This window comes from Herpailurus yagouaroundi, unplaced genomic scaffold (assembly GCF_014898765.1).
Source record: "Herpailurus yagouaroundi ecotype Mexico unplaced genomic scaffold, PumYag 184, whole genome shotgun sequence".
NCBI classification, from domain to species: domain Eukaryota; kingdom Metazoa; phylum Chordata; class Mammalia; order Carnivora; family Felidae; genus Herpailurus; species Herpailurus yagouaroundi.
This window is the reverse complement of record NW_024412415.1, coordinates 24,010,644-24,030,284: the sequence shown is the minus strand read 5'-3', so window position 1 is coordinate 24,030,284 and position 19,641 is coordinate 24,010,644. Positions and strand designations below refer to the sequence as shown.

At 45.0% G+C, this 19,641-nt stretch overlaps 1 protein-coding gene across 1 annotated transcript in view; it reads right to left on the bottom strand.

The window, feature by feature from the left end:
• Window positions 1-19,641, bottom strand: part of LIPC (lipase C, hepatic type) — a 161,297-nt gene that overhangs the window by 25,400 nt on the left and 116,256 nt on the right. The window contains exons 3-4 of the mRNA XM_040492818.1: window positions 5,044-5,231; window positions 674-856 (exon numbers count right to left, since the gene is read on the bottom strand). Coding sequence (XP_040348752.1) covers window positions 674-856; window positions 5,044-5,231 — 371 coding nt within the window. The remainder of the gene's footprint in view (window positions 1-673; window positions 857-5,043; window positions 5,232-19,641) is intronic.

Sequence of the window (19,641 nt, the reverse complement as noted above, 5' to 3'; positions counted from 1 at the left end):
ACCTCGGCGCCCCTGGTTTCTCACTTTTGCTGGCTCCCACCTTTCAGTCTCAGCTACCTGGGACCCTGCCTGGTGATGCTGCCCCTCTGCCTGCCTTTATTAGCACCTTAATGCCTTGCACAGTGATCCTGTTCATTTGCGCAGGGTTTGATGATGTTACAGGTATGTTTAGATCCCTCAGCACATCCTAGGGAGTGAGCATAAAAGAAACAGTGGATGGGAGAGGGGAAGACAGTTCTGCAAAATAGGGGTTTATTTATTTATTTTTTTAAGTTTTTTTTTTCAACGTTTTTATTTATTTTTGAGACAGAGAGAGACAGAGCATGAACGGGAGAGGGTCAGAGAGAGAGGGAGACTCAGAATCGGAAACAGGCTCCAGGCTCTGAACCATCAGCCCAGAGCCTGACGCGGGGCTTGAACTCACGGACCGCGAGATCGTGACCTGGCTGAAGTCGGATGCTTAACCGACTGCGCCACCCAGGCGCCCCAAAATAGGGGTTTAAGCAAGGCATCTGAGGGAGTCCTGATGTCCCATCTCCACCCCTGCCCTCCCATTTCTACAGGGTTAGCAGAGCGGTCCTCCCTCCTGGGCTGCTTGGAGACCAGCTTAATTCACTGACGCTTCCGGGAAGGGAGAGGAAGGGAGGGAAGGGGAGGCCGGGGCAGGGCTCACCTCCAGCCACCGGATGAGAGCGGCCACCTCGCGGCCCACGAGGCGGGTGTTGTGGACAGCCATGGTGTAGTGGTGGTAGGCCAGGGTGAGCCAGTCTGCCAGCCCCACGTTCACTGGCTGGGCCATTCCAGACTTCAGTGCGGCAACCATCTGCCAGATCCAGTCTTCCAGAAAGCCATCCACCTGCACGTGGGCCCACAGAGTAGTCAGTGTAACCAGGAGGGGCCAGAGGGGCCCCTTCTTTCTCTCGCTTCACTTTTTAAATTCTCCAAGTCTTGGCTAACTAATGCTGGATCCTTCTTTCCAGGAAAAAAGGCTTCGGGGTGGGGGGAGGGAGGGGTCTCTCGACCTTGGCACTACTGACATTTTGGGCCAGATCCTTCTTCTTGTGGGGGCTGTCCCGTGTGTTGTAGGATATCTAGCAGCATCTCTGGTCTCTGCCACATAGGTGCCTGCAGTACCCTTCCCGCCAAGCTGTGAAAACCAAAAATGTCTCCAGGCTTTGCCAAATGTCCCCTGGGGGCTACCCCTGGCCTCCAACTGAGAGCTGTTCTCTTAATGTGTCCCTATTTTAAGAGTTTCTGAGCCTTAAAATCATGGAAAAGTCTGTGTAACCAGGTGCTAAAGCTGACCTATCCTTTGAGCATCAGCCCTGGTACCTTCGGCTCCAGGAGGGAGGCCTGCTGGGCCATGGCCACAGCCACGGCTCTGAATCCCCGCTCCTTTGCTCTCCTCTGGCCCACTCATCTGCTCGCTTTCGAGGGAATAAAGCACCATGGGCTGGAGCATGGCAGGAGCTCAATACCCGTTTATGGAGAAACTTTCTGTGTATGTGCCTTGTTTGAGAACCAGCCTGCAGGGCACTCCTGACAGGCTCACAGAACAAAGACATTTGTGTTGCGCCTGCAAGGACAAATAGGAGTTCACTGATAAGAATAAGGGTGGGCTGGTGAGCGTGGGGCACGGCTGTCTAGGGTGGTCCAGGCAGAAGGAAGAGCACACAGAGTTAGGAAAGGGCCCCACGGTATGTTGAGGGGAAGAGTCTGGTGTGGCTCAAGACTAGACAGTGGGAGGCGAGGCTGGAGAACAATACTGATGACGCGGCAGGTCATTCCGAGGTCAGGTGCGTCCACTTACTCATGTTCACCCAGTGCTTTTCGTGTGCGTAGGGCACCTTGGGTTCAAATCCAGACTCTGTCAGTTACTAGCTGCGTGACCTTAGGCAAGTTAGTTAACTTTTCCATGCCTCAGTTTCCCCATCTGGAAATGGGGAAAATAATAGCGCTTTTTCCAGGATTGTCGTGAAGATGAAATCAGTTAATAGATGGAAAGCACTTAGAACGGTGCCTGGAATGTAGTAAGCACTCAGGAGATGTTAGTTACGTAGAGTTATTTAGTTATGCAGTTATGTTAATAGTTATTTACATAGCGACGTAGTTGTTGTTGTTATTACTAGTAGTAATAGATATATTCCCATCTAGGTTTTAAGAATGAAGAGTGCATTCTGGTAAAAGACCCTGGTAAGAAAACCCTGCTATCTTCATGTAGCATTTTGTAAACAAGATACTTATTTAGTCATTAATTCAGTTAACAAATATTTTTGGAGCACCTTACATATAATGGATACTGTTCCGAAGGAGAAGAGGGAGAACGCTGTAGGCAGAAAGCACAGCCTGAGCCAAGGCCAAGAGGAGAGAAATCACAGGAGAGCGGAAGGAGCTCCAAGCAGTTGAGTGTTGCTGGAGTCTAAGTGGGGCGCAGGGAAGGTGAGGGGAGGCAGGGAGGGTGATGGGGGCAGGAGGAGTGAGGGGGGAAGGGAAGGTGAGGGGGGCAGGGAGGGTGATGGGGGCAGGGAGGGTGAGGGGGGCAGGGAGGGTGTAGTGGGCAGGATCAGAGGGAGAGCACCTGGAAGAAGCCCCAGCTGTGCTGCGTGCAGCCTTTGTGACTTGGTGGCTCTCAGCTCCAGCTTCTCCTCCACCCCTTCGCACATCTCTCCTCTGGACGCATTCCTTCCTTCCCACTTTCTCTCTGTTTTCTTGTAAGGAAAGTCTGTTTGGCTAAAGCAGCTAAAGAAATAGGATACTCTTCTCTACAGTGACTTGCCTCCTTCTAATCCATATCTTCCCGCAGGGTTCCCATTGGAGAGAGTCTGCTCTTTGGTTCCCTTTAAAAACATGTTTCATCTTAGCATTCTGCCCTCTGTTTTTCTTAAAGAAGCATGGATTGAGCTCCTACCCCAGCTGGAGAAAGCCACAGCTAGGAGTTTGCAGTGTGAAGCCTGCTGCAGAATTGGGGGGCCCATTCAAACCCCTCTGACAAAGGCCCAATGAACTGGGAGTCTTTGAGAGTGTGAACTTGGAGTGTGAGTGTTCTGGGTGAATTTGTGTCCACTGTTGGCTGTGTGACTATGGTAGCTGCTTGACCTCTCTGAGTGCATTTTCCTGATTTGAGATACTAACCCACCTCATAGGGAGGTGTGGTGATTAAATGGGTTGATGTATAATGTAAAGGGTCTCACTTACGGTAAGGCCTCAATCTATGTGACGTCTCTTCTTGAGCAGCAGGAAAACCCATCACCATCCTCACTGCGGACCCTGGGGTGTTAGGAAACTCCACTTCCTTAGGGTGGGAGCTCTTTGAATCCTACGGGGAAGCTGCCAGCAGGCTATAGTCACCACTGCTTTCCCCTGTAGCGATGGCAGCACCCCACCTCGTGGCTATACCCATGTGGCATCACCACGTGGCCTACCACGTGAGACCAGGAACAGGGTCTGCAGGCTCTCCTTGAATACATGTGGAAAGAGTGGCTGGTGGGTTGACGGGCTCATTTTGTTCTCTACAGTAGGAGAGATGAGGGTTTCAAGAGTCTTTCTTTCTTTCTCTCTTTCTTCTTTCCTTCCTTTTTCTTTCTTTCTTTCTTTCTTTCTTTCTTTCTTTCTTTCTTTCTTTCTTCCTCTTTCTTTCTTCCTTCCTTCCTTCTGTCCTTTCTCTTCCTTCCTTCCTTCCTCTTTCTTTCTTTCTTTCTTTCTTTCTTTCTTTCTTCCTTCCTTCCTTCCTTCCTTCCTTCCTTCCTTCCTTCCTTCTTTCCTTCCTTCCTCTTTCTTTCTTCCTCTTTCTTTCTTTCTTTCTTTCTTTCTTTCTTTCTTTCTTTCTTTCCTTCTTTCTTTCTTTCTTTTTCTTTCTTCTATTTCATGCTGAGCAAGGAGCCCAATGCAGGGCTCACGACTGTGAGATCATGACCTGAGCCAGGGTTAGACACTTAACTGAGCCACCCAGGAGTCCCAAGAGTATTTTTCAACTAGAAGTCAGGGAAAGATTTCCAAGTCATGAAATAGACCCCCCATATCTCTGGAGGTTTCAAGCTGTCAACTGAGCTTCAAATCGTGGGTTGTTGGGGAGCCAGGGAGGTACAATTTTGTCTTGGAGACAAGTCCTTGCTTAGTTTGAGTTCAGTCATTGCCTACAATATTCTTTCTCCCCTTTGTCCAGGATTTTCAGCATCCGAGAAGGGCTACATTTTCCTTAAGAGGCTGCATGTCTCAGTCACATTTCTACTTAGCTATGGCCAATGTCTGTAACTGGAAGCATTTCACAGATGCTTCTGGGTTGCTAACCAAAAAAGTACCACTCTTTTATAGCAAAAGCCATTGGATTGTATACTTTAAATGGATGAGTTACATGGTATGTGAATTATATCTCAATAAAGCTGTTTAAAAAAAAACCCCACTCCTTGACTCCTTTGTGTACACCCTTTACTAATTGTGCTACCTGGAATAAAGATGTGACGACTGGTGCTCTGGCTGCCATCTTGGATTATAAGGACAAATGTTACAGTCTAAGGATGGCAGACTACTAAGCTGGAAATGAGCTAGGTCCCTGAGGACTTGGATTGCATACCTCCAGACTAGTGTGTGAAATAGGAACAAACTTCTGGTTTATTTGAACTATTGCCAGTTGAGTTTCTGTTACTTGCACCTGTATTTAAACCTTAACAGTTGCAACATTTCACTGGGAGACTATGTCTTCTGTGGCTTCCTTCCTCCTCTTGTGAAACATGCAGATTCACTTGCATGGACTGCAATCACTTATGGGCCTTCATGTGCTGTGTGATTTTTTTGAGCCGTATTTTATTATCTGAAATGTGGAGATAATTCTATTTTCCCTATCCTGCTCATTCATGGCATTGAGATAATCAATGAGATGCTGTGTGGGGAAGCACTTGGAAAATTAGAATGTGCTTTACATTTTAATATTATGCATGAAGTTTTTATCACTGGTTTCCTATCTTTTTATTAAAATTGGACACACGAGGGAGAAAAAAACAGAAAATGTAAAAGCAGAGGGAAAAAAGGCATGTCAGCATTTCCTACCGACCACCCGTGGATTATCATCACCAGAGGCAGAGAGGAGTTGAAGCCACACTGCTGTAACGTGTCTGGGTGATTGAGCCGAATCTGACAGCCCTTATCCGTTTCTTCTTGAAAAAGCAGGAATCTGATCTCTGTCTCCTGCAATGCTTCCTTTGTTTCAGCGGCTCTCGGTCTTCTTCCAAATGGCCCTGGAATATAAGATTGGAGACAGTATTTACCCTGGCATCTGTTCTGCTTCGGCCAGCTCTGGGACAGCCCAGAAGTTTCTAAAAGCACCAGCCAGCGGGGTTGCTGTGAGGTGCTAGAGGTAGGCACGAACTGCAGCTTCAGGGAACCCAAAAGAGCGTGTCCAGCAGAATGGCCATTTCTCCCCTGGGAGATGATGAAGGCTGACCGAGGAGAATCGAACACAGAGGTGGAGGGACCACATCCTCCGTCCTGCCATCCTGGGGACTATGGGATCAGCCAGTCAGACAGTGGAGTAACTCAGAGACGCTAGGGATATGGAAGAGGCAGTTGTGGAAGATGAGTATTTCACCCCAAATCACACTGCTGGTAAGTGGTGGAGTCAGGATTTGAACCCACTCCCTCTGATTCCAATTGCCTACATCCCTATGCTGCCAAAACCATGAATAGAGCACCTTAGTTAGATGACACTATGCATTTGCTCATGTAGCTCAGCCTGTTGTCACTTGTAGTCAAACTATACTGTGCAGCCTTGCACAGACCAGGTAGGGTTGGGGCAGAGAGGATCTCAAAGGAGTGGCTGATTCTGCTTGATGGAGGGAGTAACATTCAGAGAAGACTTTTCAGGGAAAGTGATGCTGATCCTGCCTGGAAGGATGGACAAGGGCTTTTGGGGGGTGGGTGCATCGGTGGCGGGAGAGAGCAGGGCTTTCTGAGCTGGGGGAACAGAAGAGTTAGGGCTCAGAGGGTGGTACCTTGTGGGCATGAGGAAGAGAAAGACAAGGCTGGGCAGTTGGAGTTTCCTGGGCTCTGGGATGCTGGGGAGTCTGGACTTGATGCCCTAGATGATAAGGCTGCTGCTAAGGAGTTTTTCAGTAGAAAAGGATAAATGTGTATCCATTTGGAATCTTTCAAAGACTGTGGAAGAATGAGATAGGCAGCGAAAGATTGTTTTCAAGATTTTACCTTCTGTTGTTTTTTCAAAATGCCTTCTAGTCTCTCTTTTAGGGGAGCCTGACCTTGATCTTGAGCCTTTTTGGAGTGGTAGTGAGCAGTCACACAACTCTGTCAGGCAGCCCAACAGCTGTCAAGGCCGTGGTGTTGGCCAAAGACTGACGCCTCTGCTCAGGAGCTGGGAGAAGCCCGGGGAGGTGTTAGGTTCTCAGGTTGTGACAACAAGATGGGTGACATCTTTTCTGCCATGATTAGGGATCGGGCTGGGAGCTGGGGAAGATTGCCCTCATCCTCCCTTCCAGCTCAGGGTGGGCTCTCCAGGACTCAGGGGCAGCCATAAGGCCACACCAGCATTTTTGGTCAGTGAATTCAATTCAGTCCAATTACTAAGGATCCCGACCATTCATTCTGAGCATAAAGTCATTCAGGCTTCTCAGACATTAAGTCTTGGGCTTTTGGTTTCAGGGGACAGCAGGATAGAGAGATGATGAACCTAACAAAGTGCAAGGGGAGGTATTAATGAAACCAATTTTCCTACCCAAAGGTTATTAATTTGAAAGGTTATTAATTTCCTGCAAAGGGCAATGATTTTTCACTATGATGACAGAGTGAAATGCATCATATTTTATTAAAGGGAGATGTGAGTGAGACTGCAGTACTGCTCGGTGATAATTAAGAAAATGTCTGCCACCCGTTTGGCTTTCCCAAGCTTGGAGGCTGCTTGAACTTGTCCTCATCCTTGCCAGGGGGGTTCCCAGCTCATGCTCCCCATTTCACTGGCTGCACCGCCCTCCCGGTCTTCTAAGTAGAAGCTGAAGTGTCACCTTGATCCCCTACACCAGCCTTCCAGTCAATCTGAAGCTTTGGGTTCCCAAATATGCCTAGAATCCAGTTCTCTAGGTCAGGAGCACACTGTTTCTTGCTTGGTTGATTGCAACAGCCTCCCAACACCTCTCTCTCTCTCTCTCTGTTTGATCATGACATCCTGTCTCACACTGCTTCTCAAAGAATCTTCCTAGAACAGGAATGACTATCATATCCATTAGTGACTTTGAGCTTCGTAGTATTGTAGCCAAGGCCACCACCCAGTGATAATCCCTCGCTCCCCAGCTCCTCCCCTCCTGCTCCCCACTGCCAGTGGTTCCCTGCACCTCTGTACTCTCGCAAACTCCCCCCTCCCCCATCTCTGCTGCTCCGTGGTAAGCCCCAGACCACCCATTAAAATGGAACTCAGCCATCATACCCTCCAGGAAGCCTTCTCATCTAGTCAGAGATCATTACTTCCTCTTGCCGCCAGCACTGTATTGCATCTATGGTTCTAATGTGCTTGTCATGGGACCTGGTAATTTATTTGTTTAGGTGTGTGCTGTTTCCTCCACCAGGCTGTGAGCTCCCGGAGGGCAGTGCTGGTAGGTGCTCAATAAATGCTTACTGAATGATGCGGTATTCCATGCATCCAGGTCTCAGGTCAAAGGCTAAGGTTTGATTTGTCTGCCATGTATGCACTGGTCCTAAATGCAACCAATTTTCTTGTACTTAGTGATGGAATAGTTATATCTTCCTTCGTTTCAGGATAGCTGACTCAAATGCTAAGAAAACTATAAATGAAAATAAAACGGGGATAGAAATAGTACCTATCTCATGAAGTTGTTACAAAGATTAAATAAGATATTTGTAAAGAGCTCAGAACAATGCCTGGCACATAATTAGCACCTATGTGAGGCTGTGTTGTTAAAATAAATACCAACTGGAGCATCCAGCATCTTGCATTTTTGATCTGTGAGATCCTTTCTTTCTGTGAAAACTTAGCCCAGTTGCCCTCTCAGGACCAATTCTGTCTTAGGTGCATTGACTCCGGATTTGGCTGGAGAATAAGCTTGGCCGGGTGTCTAGGGCCTCAAGGCTCTTCGGGAGAGTCCTATGGAGAAACAGCTGTCAGAAGGAGAAGCCCTCAAACAACTGAACTGAACTGGCTTCTCCCTTTTCTTCCTGGCTTGACTTTCTTTTGGCGCGCATAGGAGTGAGGAAGTTAGGTTGTATGTATGTGTATATTCAATCATTTATTTCCTTAACAAAAACTTATTAAGCATATTTTATTATATTATGCCTTGCGCCCTGGCTAGGTACTCTTTGAAGGCACACAGGGCACCGCCTCTGTTTTTCAGGAGTCCCCAGTCTGGTGGGAGAGGCAAGTGTGAGAACCAGTCATTGCATGTGGTTGCTGTAGGTGCTGCAGGGGAGGGGTGCTCTGAATAGGGGCTAGAGAAGATGTCCAGAGAAGATGAGGCATCATTTGAGTCTAGAAGGATGAAAGATGCTTTAGGAGCTCACATCTAGGACAAACTGCTGAAGAAAGTGAGACTCTGGTATCTAAAAAAAAAAAAAAAAAAAAGATTTCGTGGAGGACATGAGTGTTGAAGGGCTGTTATGGAGAAGAGAGCCTAGAATTCTTTTGTGCAACTCTAGGAGATAGAAATGGCATCAGTGAGTGGGTGTGACATGGCAGAAAATTTTAGACTTTAAGTAGTTTACAAAAATTTATAGTTGAAGAAATTGGGACAACGAGAAAATAAGGGCAGTAAAACAACAAAGACAGAAATGCTAATAGATTAGTACTCTAAAAGGCACACTGTGTGATCATGTAATGTTGCTGGAGATAGGCCACCGATTTTATTATGAGCTTCTTATTGGCCAAATCGGAGAGGGAAACGAGCAATTATAGGATTCATGGCGTCCAGTGGCTCACACATTTCTGGTCCTTGAGCCTGAGATGGTTTCCTTCTATGTTATTGTGAAAGGAGTCCACCGGGTGAGGCAATGGCCACTGTCTTGAACACCATTCCTGCAAAATATGCACTAGTAAGTTTTATGTGGTTGACTCTGAGAGTCACAGTGCCAAACAGCATTTGAGTCACAGCGAATCTCTGTGAGGCTCTTCGCTATATTGCAGCAGTCGTCTCTGGGACCGAGCGAGGCAGGGGCCACTTCAGGTCACATTTTGGGTAGCAGGAAGGGGTAGAGCTCCAGAGCTCGAGTGTCTGAGTTTCCATGGGGGCAGAGTCTGATTGTCCCCTTCACAGAACACAGAGAATGCTGGTGCATTCTGGGCCGAGCCATGGCGTCAAGGATGCACTGCTGTCACCCATACCCACATGTATACCAAAATGTTTCCCAGGCTCTAGCCACTCGTTGTAGCCAGCTCTTGACTGGGCACCTCTCCCAGCGGATCCTTTCGGTACTGAGAACCCAGTGTAGCCCAACTGAATTTATTTTCTTTCCTCCCAATCCATTTTTCTTCCTTTCTCTCTACATTTCCTGCTATGATTCAAAACACCATTATCTGTCCATGCTATTGCTCAAGCTAGAAAACGGAGAGCTGTTCTAGAATGCTCTCAGGTCATCCAATACTGAGGACCCATCCTCAGGATTATCTTCTCTGTCCCTTGCCACTGGCCTAGTCTAGACCTTCATGCAATTTTTTTTTTAATTGTGAAATTGTAAGAGTCTTAACTTTTATTTGTAGAATTAATACAAACTCATTGTATATGTATAAATAACTTGAAAAATGCTGAAATGAGTAAAGAATCTCACTAGTGAGAGAAAAACACAAGTAATGTTTGGAGTATTTCCTTCTAATCTTGTGGAGATATTCGTTCCATAGATATTTATTTGGAGTATCTAAAATCGAAATCATATGACGCAAATGGTTTCATATGCTTCTTCACCTGTCTTAATGATTTTCCTATAGCATTACAAATTCTTCAAAAACATGCTTTTGAGGGGTGCCTGGGTGATTCAGTCAGTTAAGCATCCGACTTCAGCTCAGGTCATGATCTCACAGTTTGTGAGTTCAAGCTCCTCATTGGGTTCTGTGCTGACAGCTCAGAGCCTAGAACCAGCTTCGGATTCTGTGTCTCCCTCTCTTTCTCTGCCCCTCCCCTGCTCATGCTCTGTCTCTCAAAAATAAACAAACATTAAAAGAAGAAAAAAAACATGCTTTTGAAAAGTGGCATAGTTTGTGTACTTATTCCATTACTGTTGGACATTTAGGTTGTTTCGGTATTTTTTTTTTATTACAAACAATGCTCTGATGACCATCTTTATACATAAATCTTTGTCTAGAAAATCTATGACTATTTTCTTAGTCTAGACTTTTGAAAGTAGAATCATTAGCTCCTTAGGTGTGATCTTGTTCATATATCTTTATATATGCATATATATTCAGACTGACTTTCTGTACTTTTTAAGCCACTATTTATTGTTTCCTCTGTGCCAGGCACTTTTCTAAAAGTCTTCTTTGCATTAACTCATGTAAACCTCACAGCAACTCTGTGAGCAAGTTGTGAGAACACACCATGATTCTGTTATGAGTGAGGAAATGCGTTCCAATTGTATTTGATAGGAGTATCTCCTTCCCCGGGTGCATCTTCTATAATTGTTATATTCTCCTGTCTTTAGAAGAGATAAAGACACACCAGTGATAAGAACCTGGGGATGAGGCTATGGTTTTGAGAGACTATTTTTTTTTTTAATTTTTCTTTTCAACGTTTATTTATTTTTGGGACAGAGAGAGACAGAGCATGAACAGGGGAGGGGCAGAGAGAGAGGGAGACACAGAATCGGAAACAGGCTCCAGGCTCTGAGCCATCAGCCCAGAGCCTGACGTGGGGCTCGAACTCACGGACTGCGAGATCGTGACCTGGCTGAAGTCGGACGCTTAACCGACTGCGCCACCCAGGCGCCCCTTGAGAGACTAATAAAGGTAAACGGTGGAACCCTTTGAGGGAGTCAGCCCCTGTCACCTGGAAAGTGGATTGACGGACTAAGGAGCCTTGGGGTTGCCCTCTGCATGACAGCAAGTTCCTGGGGCAACAGAACTTCCTCAAAATCAGTCAGAAGCAGAAGCTGGGTGCAGGCCATTGCATTTTCTAATATTAGATTCCTTGCAGCAAATGATTTCTCCATTCCTAAGTCAGTCCCCAGGTTTGAGGTTCCTAATGTTTCGTATAAGAACAAATTATTTCATTTTCTTTTGGGTAAGGACATCATTAGGTGGTGACTGCAGGCAAATGAGCTGGCAGAGGAGAGAGCCACGGATTCTGCAGTAGAAGGTCTTGGTAGTAATCATTCTGTTTTCTGCCCGTGATGCCTGGGCTGGGTGCTTCTGCTCAGTTCCAGGTTTGTTGAGGACCTCGCGTGACTAGTGCTCAGGACACAAGTGCGTAATACAGAGGCCACAGGTATTAATATGCCTTTCACAGAGTTGTTTGTGAAATGTCTTCATGTTCATTTTTTAAATTGCTAAACTGTGTGTGTGTGTCATTTAATAAACTTTGTGACTTTGTTATTACACATTGCTGAAAATATTCTTAGACCTGGGACTAATGAGAGGGGTCCTCCGGAAGACCCCTCTAGAAACTTGTCTGACTGTGTCTTCTGTTCAGGATGGATGGAACCTACGAGAAAATTGTAGTCATAGCTCTTCCTGACTGCTGTGGTCATGCCTGTGATGTGTGCATACACAACACTGACTTCAGAATTTCTAGCATGACGGTAGGATGGAAAAACTTGAATGAGAATTTAGTCATAGCTGGGTCTTTAGAGATTCAGCTCTTAGCTGTTGCTGATCTTTGGTGATAAGCAGATTGGGCCCATGGCTGTGATTAGGAATGCTTCTCTGACTCCCACCATCTTGAATTTTTCCCGTCGCCATTTTGCTGTGAAATAAGATGATGACATAAGGGATGGAAGGAAAGCTATTTTCACAAGTCTGATTTATTCTGTTTTCTTTGTCTACTTTGGCCTGGTTTTGCTAGCCATCCTATAGCCTGAGACTACAATTCATTTCTACTTGGAGATTCCAGGGAAGAAAGTAACTCTAGGCTGAGTTTTCTTGCTGGAGAGATTTCTTTTTTCCTCCAGACTTTCTTCTTAAGCTGTATTCCTCTGCAACTCTGGCGAGAATCAGAATGAGTTTTTGTCTTTCAAAAAATCTGATTATGAAAGAGTATGCCATTCAGAAAAGTTTCCCATTTGTACTGGAATTCTCTGGAGGTAATGGTGCTTAATTCCTTAAAGTGGTTCCAAGGTCATGGTCACATTCTGCCCTGAACAGTTCAAGGTAGTGTGACCACCTGTCCTGTCAAACTAGGATGAGTTGGTCGCTCCAGTTCAAGGGCAACCGAGTGAATAAGTGGAAAGAGAAATGATAATAAAAATTGCCATCCTTGTTGATGATTATTCTGAGTTTTTAATTCAATATCCAGTGTGTGACGTACCTTCCTGCCTGGTATTTCCTCCTGTGGTCCCCTGGCCTGACATGCTCAGCTGTTGTGTCCTATTTGACTAGTTAATATCATTCTTTCTCAAAGTCAAAATGCAATCTTCATTTCCTCAGGGAAAATCTCTCTGAGTTTCCTGACTTGGTCACATCTTCCTATTATTTGTCCTTTTAGGTGACTTCACAGTTATAATTTTCTAATTGAGCAGTCATTACATAAATATCTATCTCCTATATTTGATGATAAGCTCCATGAAAGAAGAACCTAGGTCTGGTTTTGCTCACATTAAAACTTTATCCAGTAGACCAAGGGGCTGTGGAGTGTCGTGGCCAGGCATCCAGACTAAGAGCCACGTGGCTTGGGTTCAAGGTCCACTTCTGACATTTACTACTTGTGTGACCTTGGGCAAATTTCTTAACCTTGCCATGCCTGAATTTTTTCATTGTATCATCTTTAAGATGGAGGTAATAATAGTACCTATATTAGAGAATTATTTATTGAATTAGTATTAATACATTCTGTAATAGTGCCAGACATGTAGCATGTGCTATGTAAATGTTCACTATTATGAATTTGCCATAAAAAAATGTTGGAGGAATGAAAATCATCTTGAAATGGATCACCGACCCAAATTTAGAAGCAAAACCCATAAAAATTCTAGAAGAAAACAGGAGAAAATCTTGATGACATTGAGGAAAGCAAAGTTTTTTTTGTTTTGTTTTTTGGACACCAAAACACAAATCATGAAAGAAAAATTTGATAAATTAAATACATCTGATCTTAGAAATATTCCACTGAGCAAATGAAAAGCCAAGCCAGACTGGGAGAAAATATTCAAGATACATATATCTGACAATGGACTTTTATCCAGAATATGTAAAAAACACTTACAGTTCAAGCATAAAAAGACAAACAACCAATTATAAAATGGGCAAGAGGTTTAAGCGGCTACATCTTATAAAAAGATACACACATAGCATAGAAGCACACGAAAACATGCTCAACATCATTATTCATGAGAGAAATGAAAATTTAAACCTCAACTAGATACCACTTCTCCTCCTCTAAGATGGCTAAGATGAAAAGAGATGGACAGCATCAATTGTAGGTGAGGATGTGGAACAGCTAGAATTTTTCACGCATTGCTGGTGGGATTGCAAAACACTGCAGCCACTTTGGAAAATTGTTTGACAATTTCTTATAAAGGTAAATGTACCATAAGCTCATCAAGTCCAAGCCTCGGAGCTTACCCAAGAGAAATTCAAACATATGTCCACACAAAGATGCAAGAGTTTACAGCAGCTTTATTCACAGTAGCCCCCAACTATTAGCAACCCAAATCCCCATCAACTGGTAAATGAGTAAATATATACAGGAATCTACCACATTGGAATACCACTCAGCAATAAAAGGGAACAGATTTCTGATCCATGCAAGCACGTAGCATGGATGAACCTAAAATGCATTACACTAAGTGAAAGAGGCCGAACTTGAAAGGTTGCATACTGTGTGATTCCATTTATATCACATTCTGGAGAAGGCGAAGCTAGCCCTAGAGAGCTGACCAGCGGTTTCCAGGGGCCAGGGACAGAAAAGGCAAAATGGAATCTTTTGGAGGGATTGAAATGTTCTGTATTTTATGATGATAATGGTCCCTTAAATATACATTTAAAAAAAATGTTGGAAAAATAAACTATAGCCTGCAATACTGTGGTTTCTCCACATTACTTAGGGTTCAGGCCGGGGCACTATAGGCTGAACAGCAGGTTTTCTGTGTCAGTTACTTGTGCAGGACTGGGCTGGCCTGAGAAGGCAGGATATTTCTGAGTCCTCTGGGAGTTGGTGTCAATCTGCAGAGAGTGCTCCAGCCCTGACTTTGAACCAAATGATAGGATCAGGCTGGGACATGTCTAGCCCTCCAAGACTTGAGGAAGATTTGGCCTATCTAGAAGGCCCTTCCAAGTTCCTTTGGGCTAGGGATGACCAGGAGTGCCTGGGGAGACCATTCTTGGGAAACCAAATCATCTGGCCAGAGAAGGTTAGGGATGAAAGGGACTTGGAGACCATGCAGTGTCATGGCACCCAGCCTGGTTTCTGACTTTTAATTCTCTTTTAATTCTCTTTCTGTGCATGTCAAATAGCCTACATTTATTGAAGAGTTATTCATTTTCCTGCTCTTTTTAATAAGGGTATAGACAACACCATCAATTTACTCTTCTAGTCCTCTAGAGAGAATCAGTAGCTAGAATTCCAGCAAAAAGCAAAGAAACTCAACATTTAGTTGACTTGTGTTATACAATCTCTTTACAACTTGTTTGAAATAGCTCAGTGATGCCCTTTGCTGACCCCCAACCATTGCTCCCTAGGGACCAGTGACCAGAATGACCTAGTCCAACTTCCTAATTTTGTAGTTGAAACAAGGACCCAGAGAGGCCAACTGACATGCCCCAAACTGTGCATCTGGTTAACAGCAGAATCAGAAGAACTCAGCTCTCCCAACATTCCCAGCATCTTTCTACTGGGCTGGGGTTGAGAAGTCCCAACCCACAAACTGGCCAGGCTTTTGGGACTCTGTTCCTGTCACTACTGTAAAGCTCAGAGGGCTCACACACCATGCCTCACAAAGGCTCATCTCGCTAAGGGAGGCCCCTAGATGTCAATGAGAAAGTGTGTCTTAAGTTAAGAAGAGAGTTGCTAGGGCCTTGTCTTGCCTGTGGGAAATGCCCCCAAATGATTGAGGTGACCCACGACCTCCTCGAACACCTGCCAGAACTGTTGTCTGCCAGCCTCAGCCTCAGACTCCATGTCTTTTCCTCCCATCACAGTGGATAACACTAGAATTCTTACACAGCCAAGAGACCGTGATGTAGGTGTGTGACCAGCGTCTGGCTGGGGTAAGCTGGCTAGGAGCTGGACAAGTCAAAGAGCAAGTCCTTCAACAGCTCTTGGAATGGTGGATCTTGGTTTAAAATCAGTTTTCTGAGTGCTATTTTAATAGACAGATGAACTGAATGACGTTCTTATTTCAAAATTTTATTTGGCTGTATAATGACTATCTAACTCTTTATATATATATAATATTTATTGTCAAGTTAGCTAACATACAGTGTATACAGTGCGCTCTTGGTTTTGGGGGTAGATTCCCGTGATTATGATTAACTCTCGACTTTGAGCTTCATGTCCTCTTATCCCTGTCTGTCTTGACATGACCTACACAATTGCCAAGGAGGCTTACAAGGAACAGAAGGACAGGTCAAGGCAGATGACCTTAACTCTAATTATGGGGTTTAGGGCATGATCAGATGGTATCACAGTCAAGGGCTCTAGGAGCACTTGAGTCTTTTCCCAGCTCACAGCCACCCACCTCACTGAGATAAGCACCCTGGGAGCAATGGTGGGTGGGAATCCTGTATCTCCATTGGAGACTCAGGTGGTCTCTTCAAGTCTGGTTCTGCTTCTGTGCACTACTGATGGGCATACAAGTGGTCAACTTTTGCTTTTACTCTATGACAGACACTCTGCTAAGCCTTTATTTTACTTTATACCTGCTGAGATCTCCAATGCCTCATCTACTCTCTTATTCTTAGCTCCAGAGAAAGGGCAGACCCAGGATGGCTTTTCCAAACAGACCTTGGGACAGTGGCTTGAATGGGAAAAGACAACACAAATCCTTCTCATCTAATTTAGCTTCCTAGTGGCACAGCTTTGGTGCTGATATTGAGGTGGGGGTACTCTGTTCACTCATTCATTCATTCATTCATTCCTCTTTCTATCACTTCCTGAGTGCCTGTGCTGTGCCAGGCATTTTCCCACAAATGAAAGTTGCTTTCAGCTAAATTTTTTCTGGAGCAAGTATCAGGCTTTCTTCCCTATTCTTTTAAAAAATATATTTGTTGCACAAAAGCAGAGTAATAGCAGAAAACAAAATTCAAAAAATATATACTCACATTCTTATCATTTTAATGGATTGACTTTTTATTTTCCTGTGTTTCTATTCTGTATCCAGAAGCAAATATATTTTTCATGTAACTGCACAAATATAATTGCTTTTTGCTTTTTTCATTTCCCATTATATAATAAACATCTCTCCATATTCCAACAGTGCTCATACTCATCATTTTTAAAGGCTGAGTAATATTCCACTGAGGGGATGTTTCATAATTTATGTATCCATTACCCTATCTGGGACAAGCAGTATGTTTCCAATTTTTTACCTTTATAAACAGGGTTGCAATGAACTTGATGCAGAAAGCTTTTCCTTTCAGAGAATTATTTCTACTACAAGGAACTACCTGGCGTGGGATCACTTGGTTAAATGGTGAGATCATTTTGCTGACATGGGAGCTGAAGCAATTTTACAAGTAAGTTCCCCACAGGGTGTCAGCTACAATTATTACCAAGCCAGAGAACTGCATAAGACCTTGAATGTTCTCATTAAAGGTGATGATGGGGGGCTGGGGAGTGGGTGTAATTGGTGAGGCAGGGTAAAAGCCTGTTTATGTGGCTATCATTTACTTTTTGCTAGTAACTCAGAACACCTTATTTTATCGAATCCTCATAACACCCCTACGAGTAAGTGCTATTCCAAAAGGAAATAAGGTCTCAGAGAGGATAAGGGTCTTGGCCAAGGTCACACAGGTGGTTGTTGGGCTGGGTCTCATGCCGAGGGTGGCTCCCTTGAGGTCCTGGAAGTCAGCCACCTGCTCAGACCCACAAACCTCCTTAGTGAGGCCTTCAGAACCCCACAGGACACATGCTGACCATGAGGCTGTGGAATCAGTCTTAGAGTTACACTCCGTGGTCACAGGTGTGGCTGTGTTGAACTGCATTTATGTGGCAGCTTTGAAGAAGGCCCAGAACCTGAATTGAGGGCATGTCACATGAGACAAGCAACTGAACACGTTCTTTTTTGGGTCCACTGCATCTGCTTTTATAGGTAACATGACTTTAGACACAGAACTGTTCAACTTATATTTGGCTATTGGTGTAACTGTGCATTGGAACATCTCTGTGAAGTCCTAGTTTCCTGTTAACTTGTCCTTGTTGACCTTGAGCAAGTTATTTAACTTTCTGGGCCTCATTTTCCTCATCTGGAAAATGAAGGGTTTGGAGCAGCCAGCCCTAAGGTCTCCATGGTGGTTCAGTGAGACGTCCTCGTCTCCTTTAGTCAGCTGGGCCAGGATTCTAGACCTGGCTTTCCTCCCAGACCAGCTGGGCCTCAGTTTCCACCTCTGGAACACTGAGAGGTTGGGAGAAGCCCTAAGACTGTCCCATCTCTGAGTTGCAATGAGTAAAAGATGCCAGAGAGAAGAACGTGTGAAGCCAGGCAAGAAGAAAAGTGAGAGCAAAGCAGCATGACCTGGGTCATGTTCCTAGCTGTGTTTCCCCCAGGAATGTGCCCCTCTCCCTGGCTGGAATCTGAACCTGATGCTTTGCAAAGGTAAACACTTGCAGCATGAGGAAAGCACTAAGCATTAACTTGGGCAAACAGCCCCAAGGTTATTCTTTCAGGCAAAAGTAAATCATAGGTGGGGAACGTGAGCTGAAGCACATGGGTTATGTTCTCTAGGGCAGGGGCTTGGAGGCAACCTGATGAAGGAATGAGCTTGACCTGATCCCTGAGCCTCCTTGGGGCTTTCCTGTGTTGTGGCCTAGAGCTGAGAGGGCCAGTCACTGGGTATGATCTTAGAGGCTGACGAACCACCATGGCCCATTTATTCAGGCATTCATGCATTCATTTTACCACACATTTAAGGAGCACTTACTATGTGGCAGGGCTGGTTCTGAACGATGAAGATACAACAGTGAACAAGACAAACCATGCTTTCAAGAAGCTCATGTCTTATGGTGGAAGTAAGTGAGTAGACAATTGTTATGCGGCTTGGTAAGTGTTTTGATGGTGGAAGAATAGGAGAGGCACCTACCCAGCCATAGTGTGCCTGGGGTGAAGGCAGCCAGAGGAATCCCATTGGTAGGTAGTGTCACCAGTTACCCAGATACTCTTGGGGATTCCAATCAAGGGCTGGTCCTGAGGGGAGAGAAAGACTATGGAATGGGGAAGGAGGATGAGCCCACATGTGGCCAATGTGGTCACCTCTCTACTTCTAGAGCTGGAGGTCATGGCTGTAGACTGCACCCTGGACCCTTCAGCTTTCCTGAGCCCTCATCTCCATTGAGGCTCCTCAGGCTGTGGGGTCTGCAGCACAGCTGTCCCCATCATGTGCATATTCATTTCCTGATGAAGAAATAAGGAGTTGTTCAGTGGTTGGCCCAAGGCCAACAGCTGGCTGAAAAAATCAAACCAGGCCCAGAATCTCATTTTTCGACCTCTCTCTCCATATGTCTAAGTTCTGAGACTGTAAGACCTTTTGGCCATGTGCTTTTACCCTTGTTTCACTTTCCCTAAGATAGTTTTCTACACCCCTGTCTTCCCTTCCCTGCCTGTGTCTGGAGGCATAGCTCACTGCTGCTTGTCCCCATCAGATCACAGACATGGACTCCAACAATTTCTGGAGCACCACGGGAAGCGATGGTGGAGGCAGAGAGGTGTAGAGGGAAGGGTGCTGGCTTTGGAGGCAGCTGGCCCTGTATTTGATTCTCTATCAGTTATTAGTTGTGTGATCTTGAAAAGTTCACTTAACCTGTGGGAGCTTCCATTTCCTTCTCTTAAATTGCCACCATGAATCTGAGACTTGGTGAAATGTCTACTATAGACATTCAATATACAGCTTCTCTTTCCTTTCAAAGCTTACCTAAGATCTCTTTTGTCTCAAGACTTGACCCAGCAGAGTTCCTTCTGGATAAGTATTTGCAAAGATTTTTGCCAGCCTCCTTAGCACCTTTCTGTGAATTCTGTTTACCTCTTTTAGACAGCACATGACATGTCTTGGCAAGGATGCTCTGCCTTTGTGCCAAAAGGAGGCCCCTCTTTGGAGTGAGATAAACGTGTAAAGTGCCTCCCACATGCCTGGAATGTGGCAAGTTCTCAATGAATAGAGATGGCTATCATCCTATTGGCAGTAACAGAAGTAGTGATTGGTGTTGCTATTACAACATCTTGTTCTTTGAAGGGTCCTTCTACGCCCTGTCAGTAACTTATCATGAATAGATAGAATGTCAGATAGGATAACTTTTCATGTCAAAGTGATATGGGATCACCTTCATGTCAAAAGTTGGA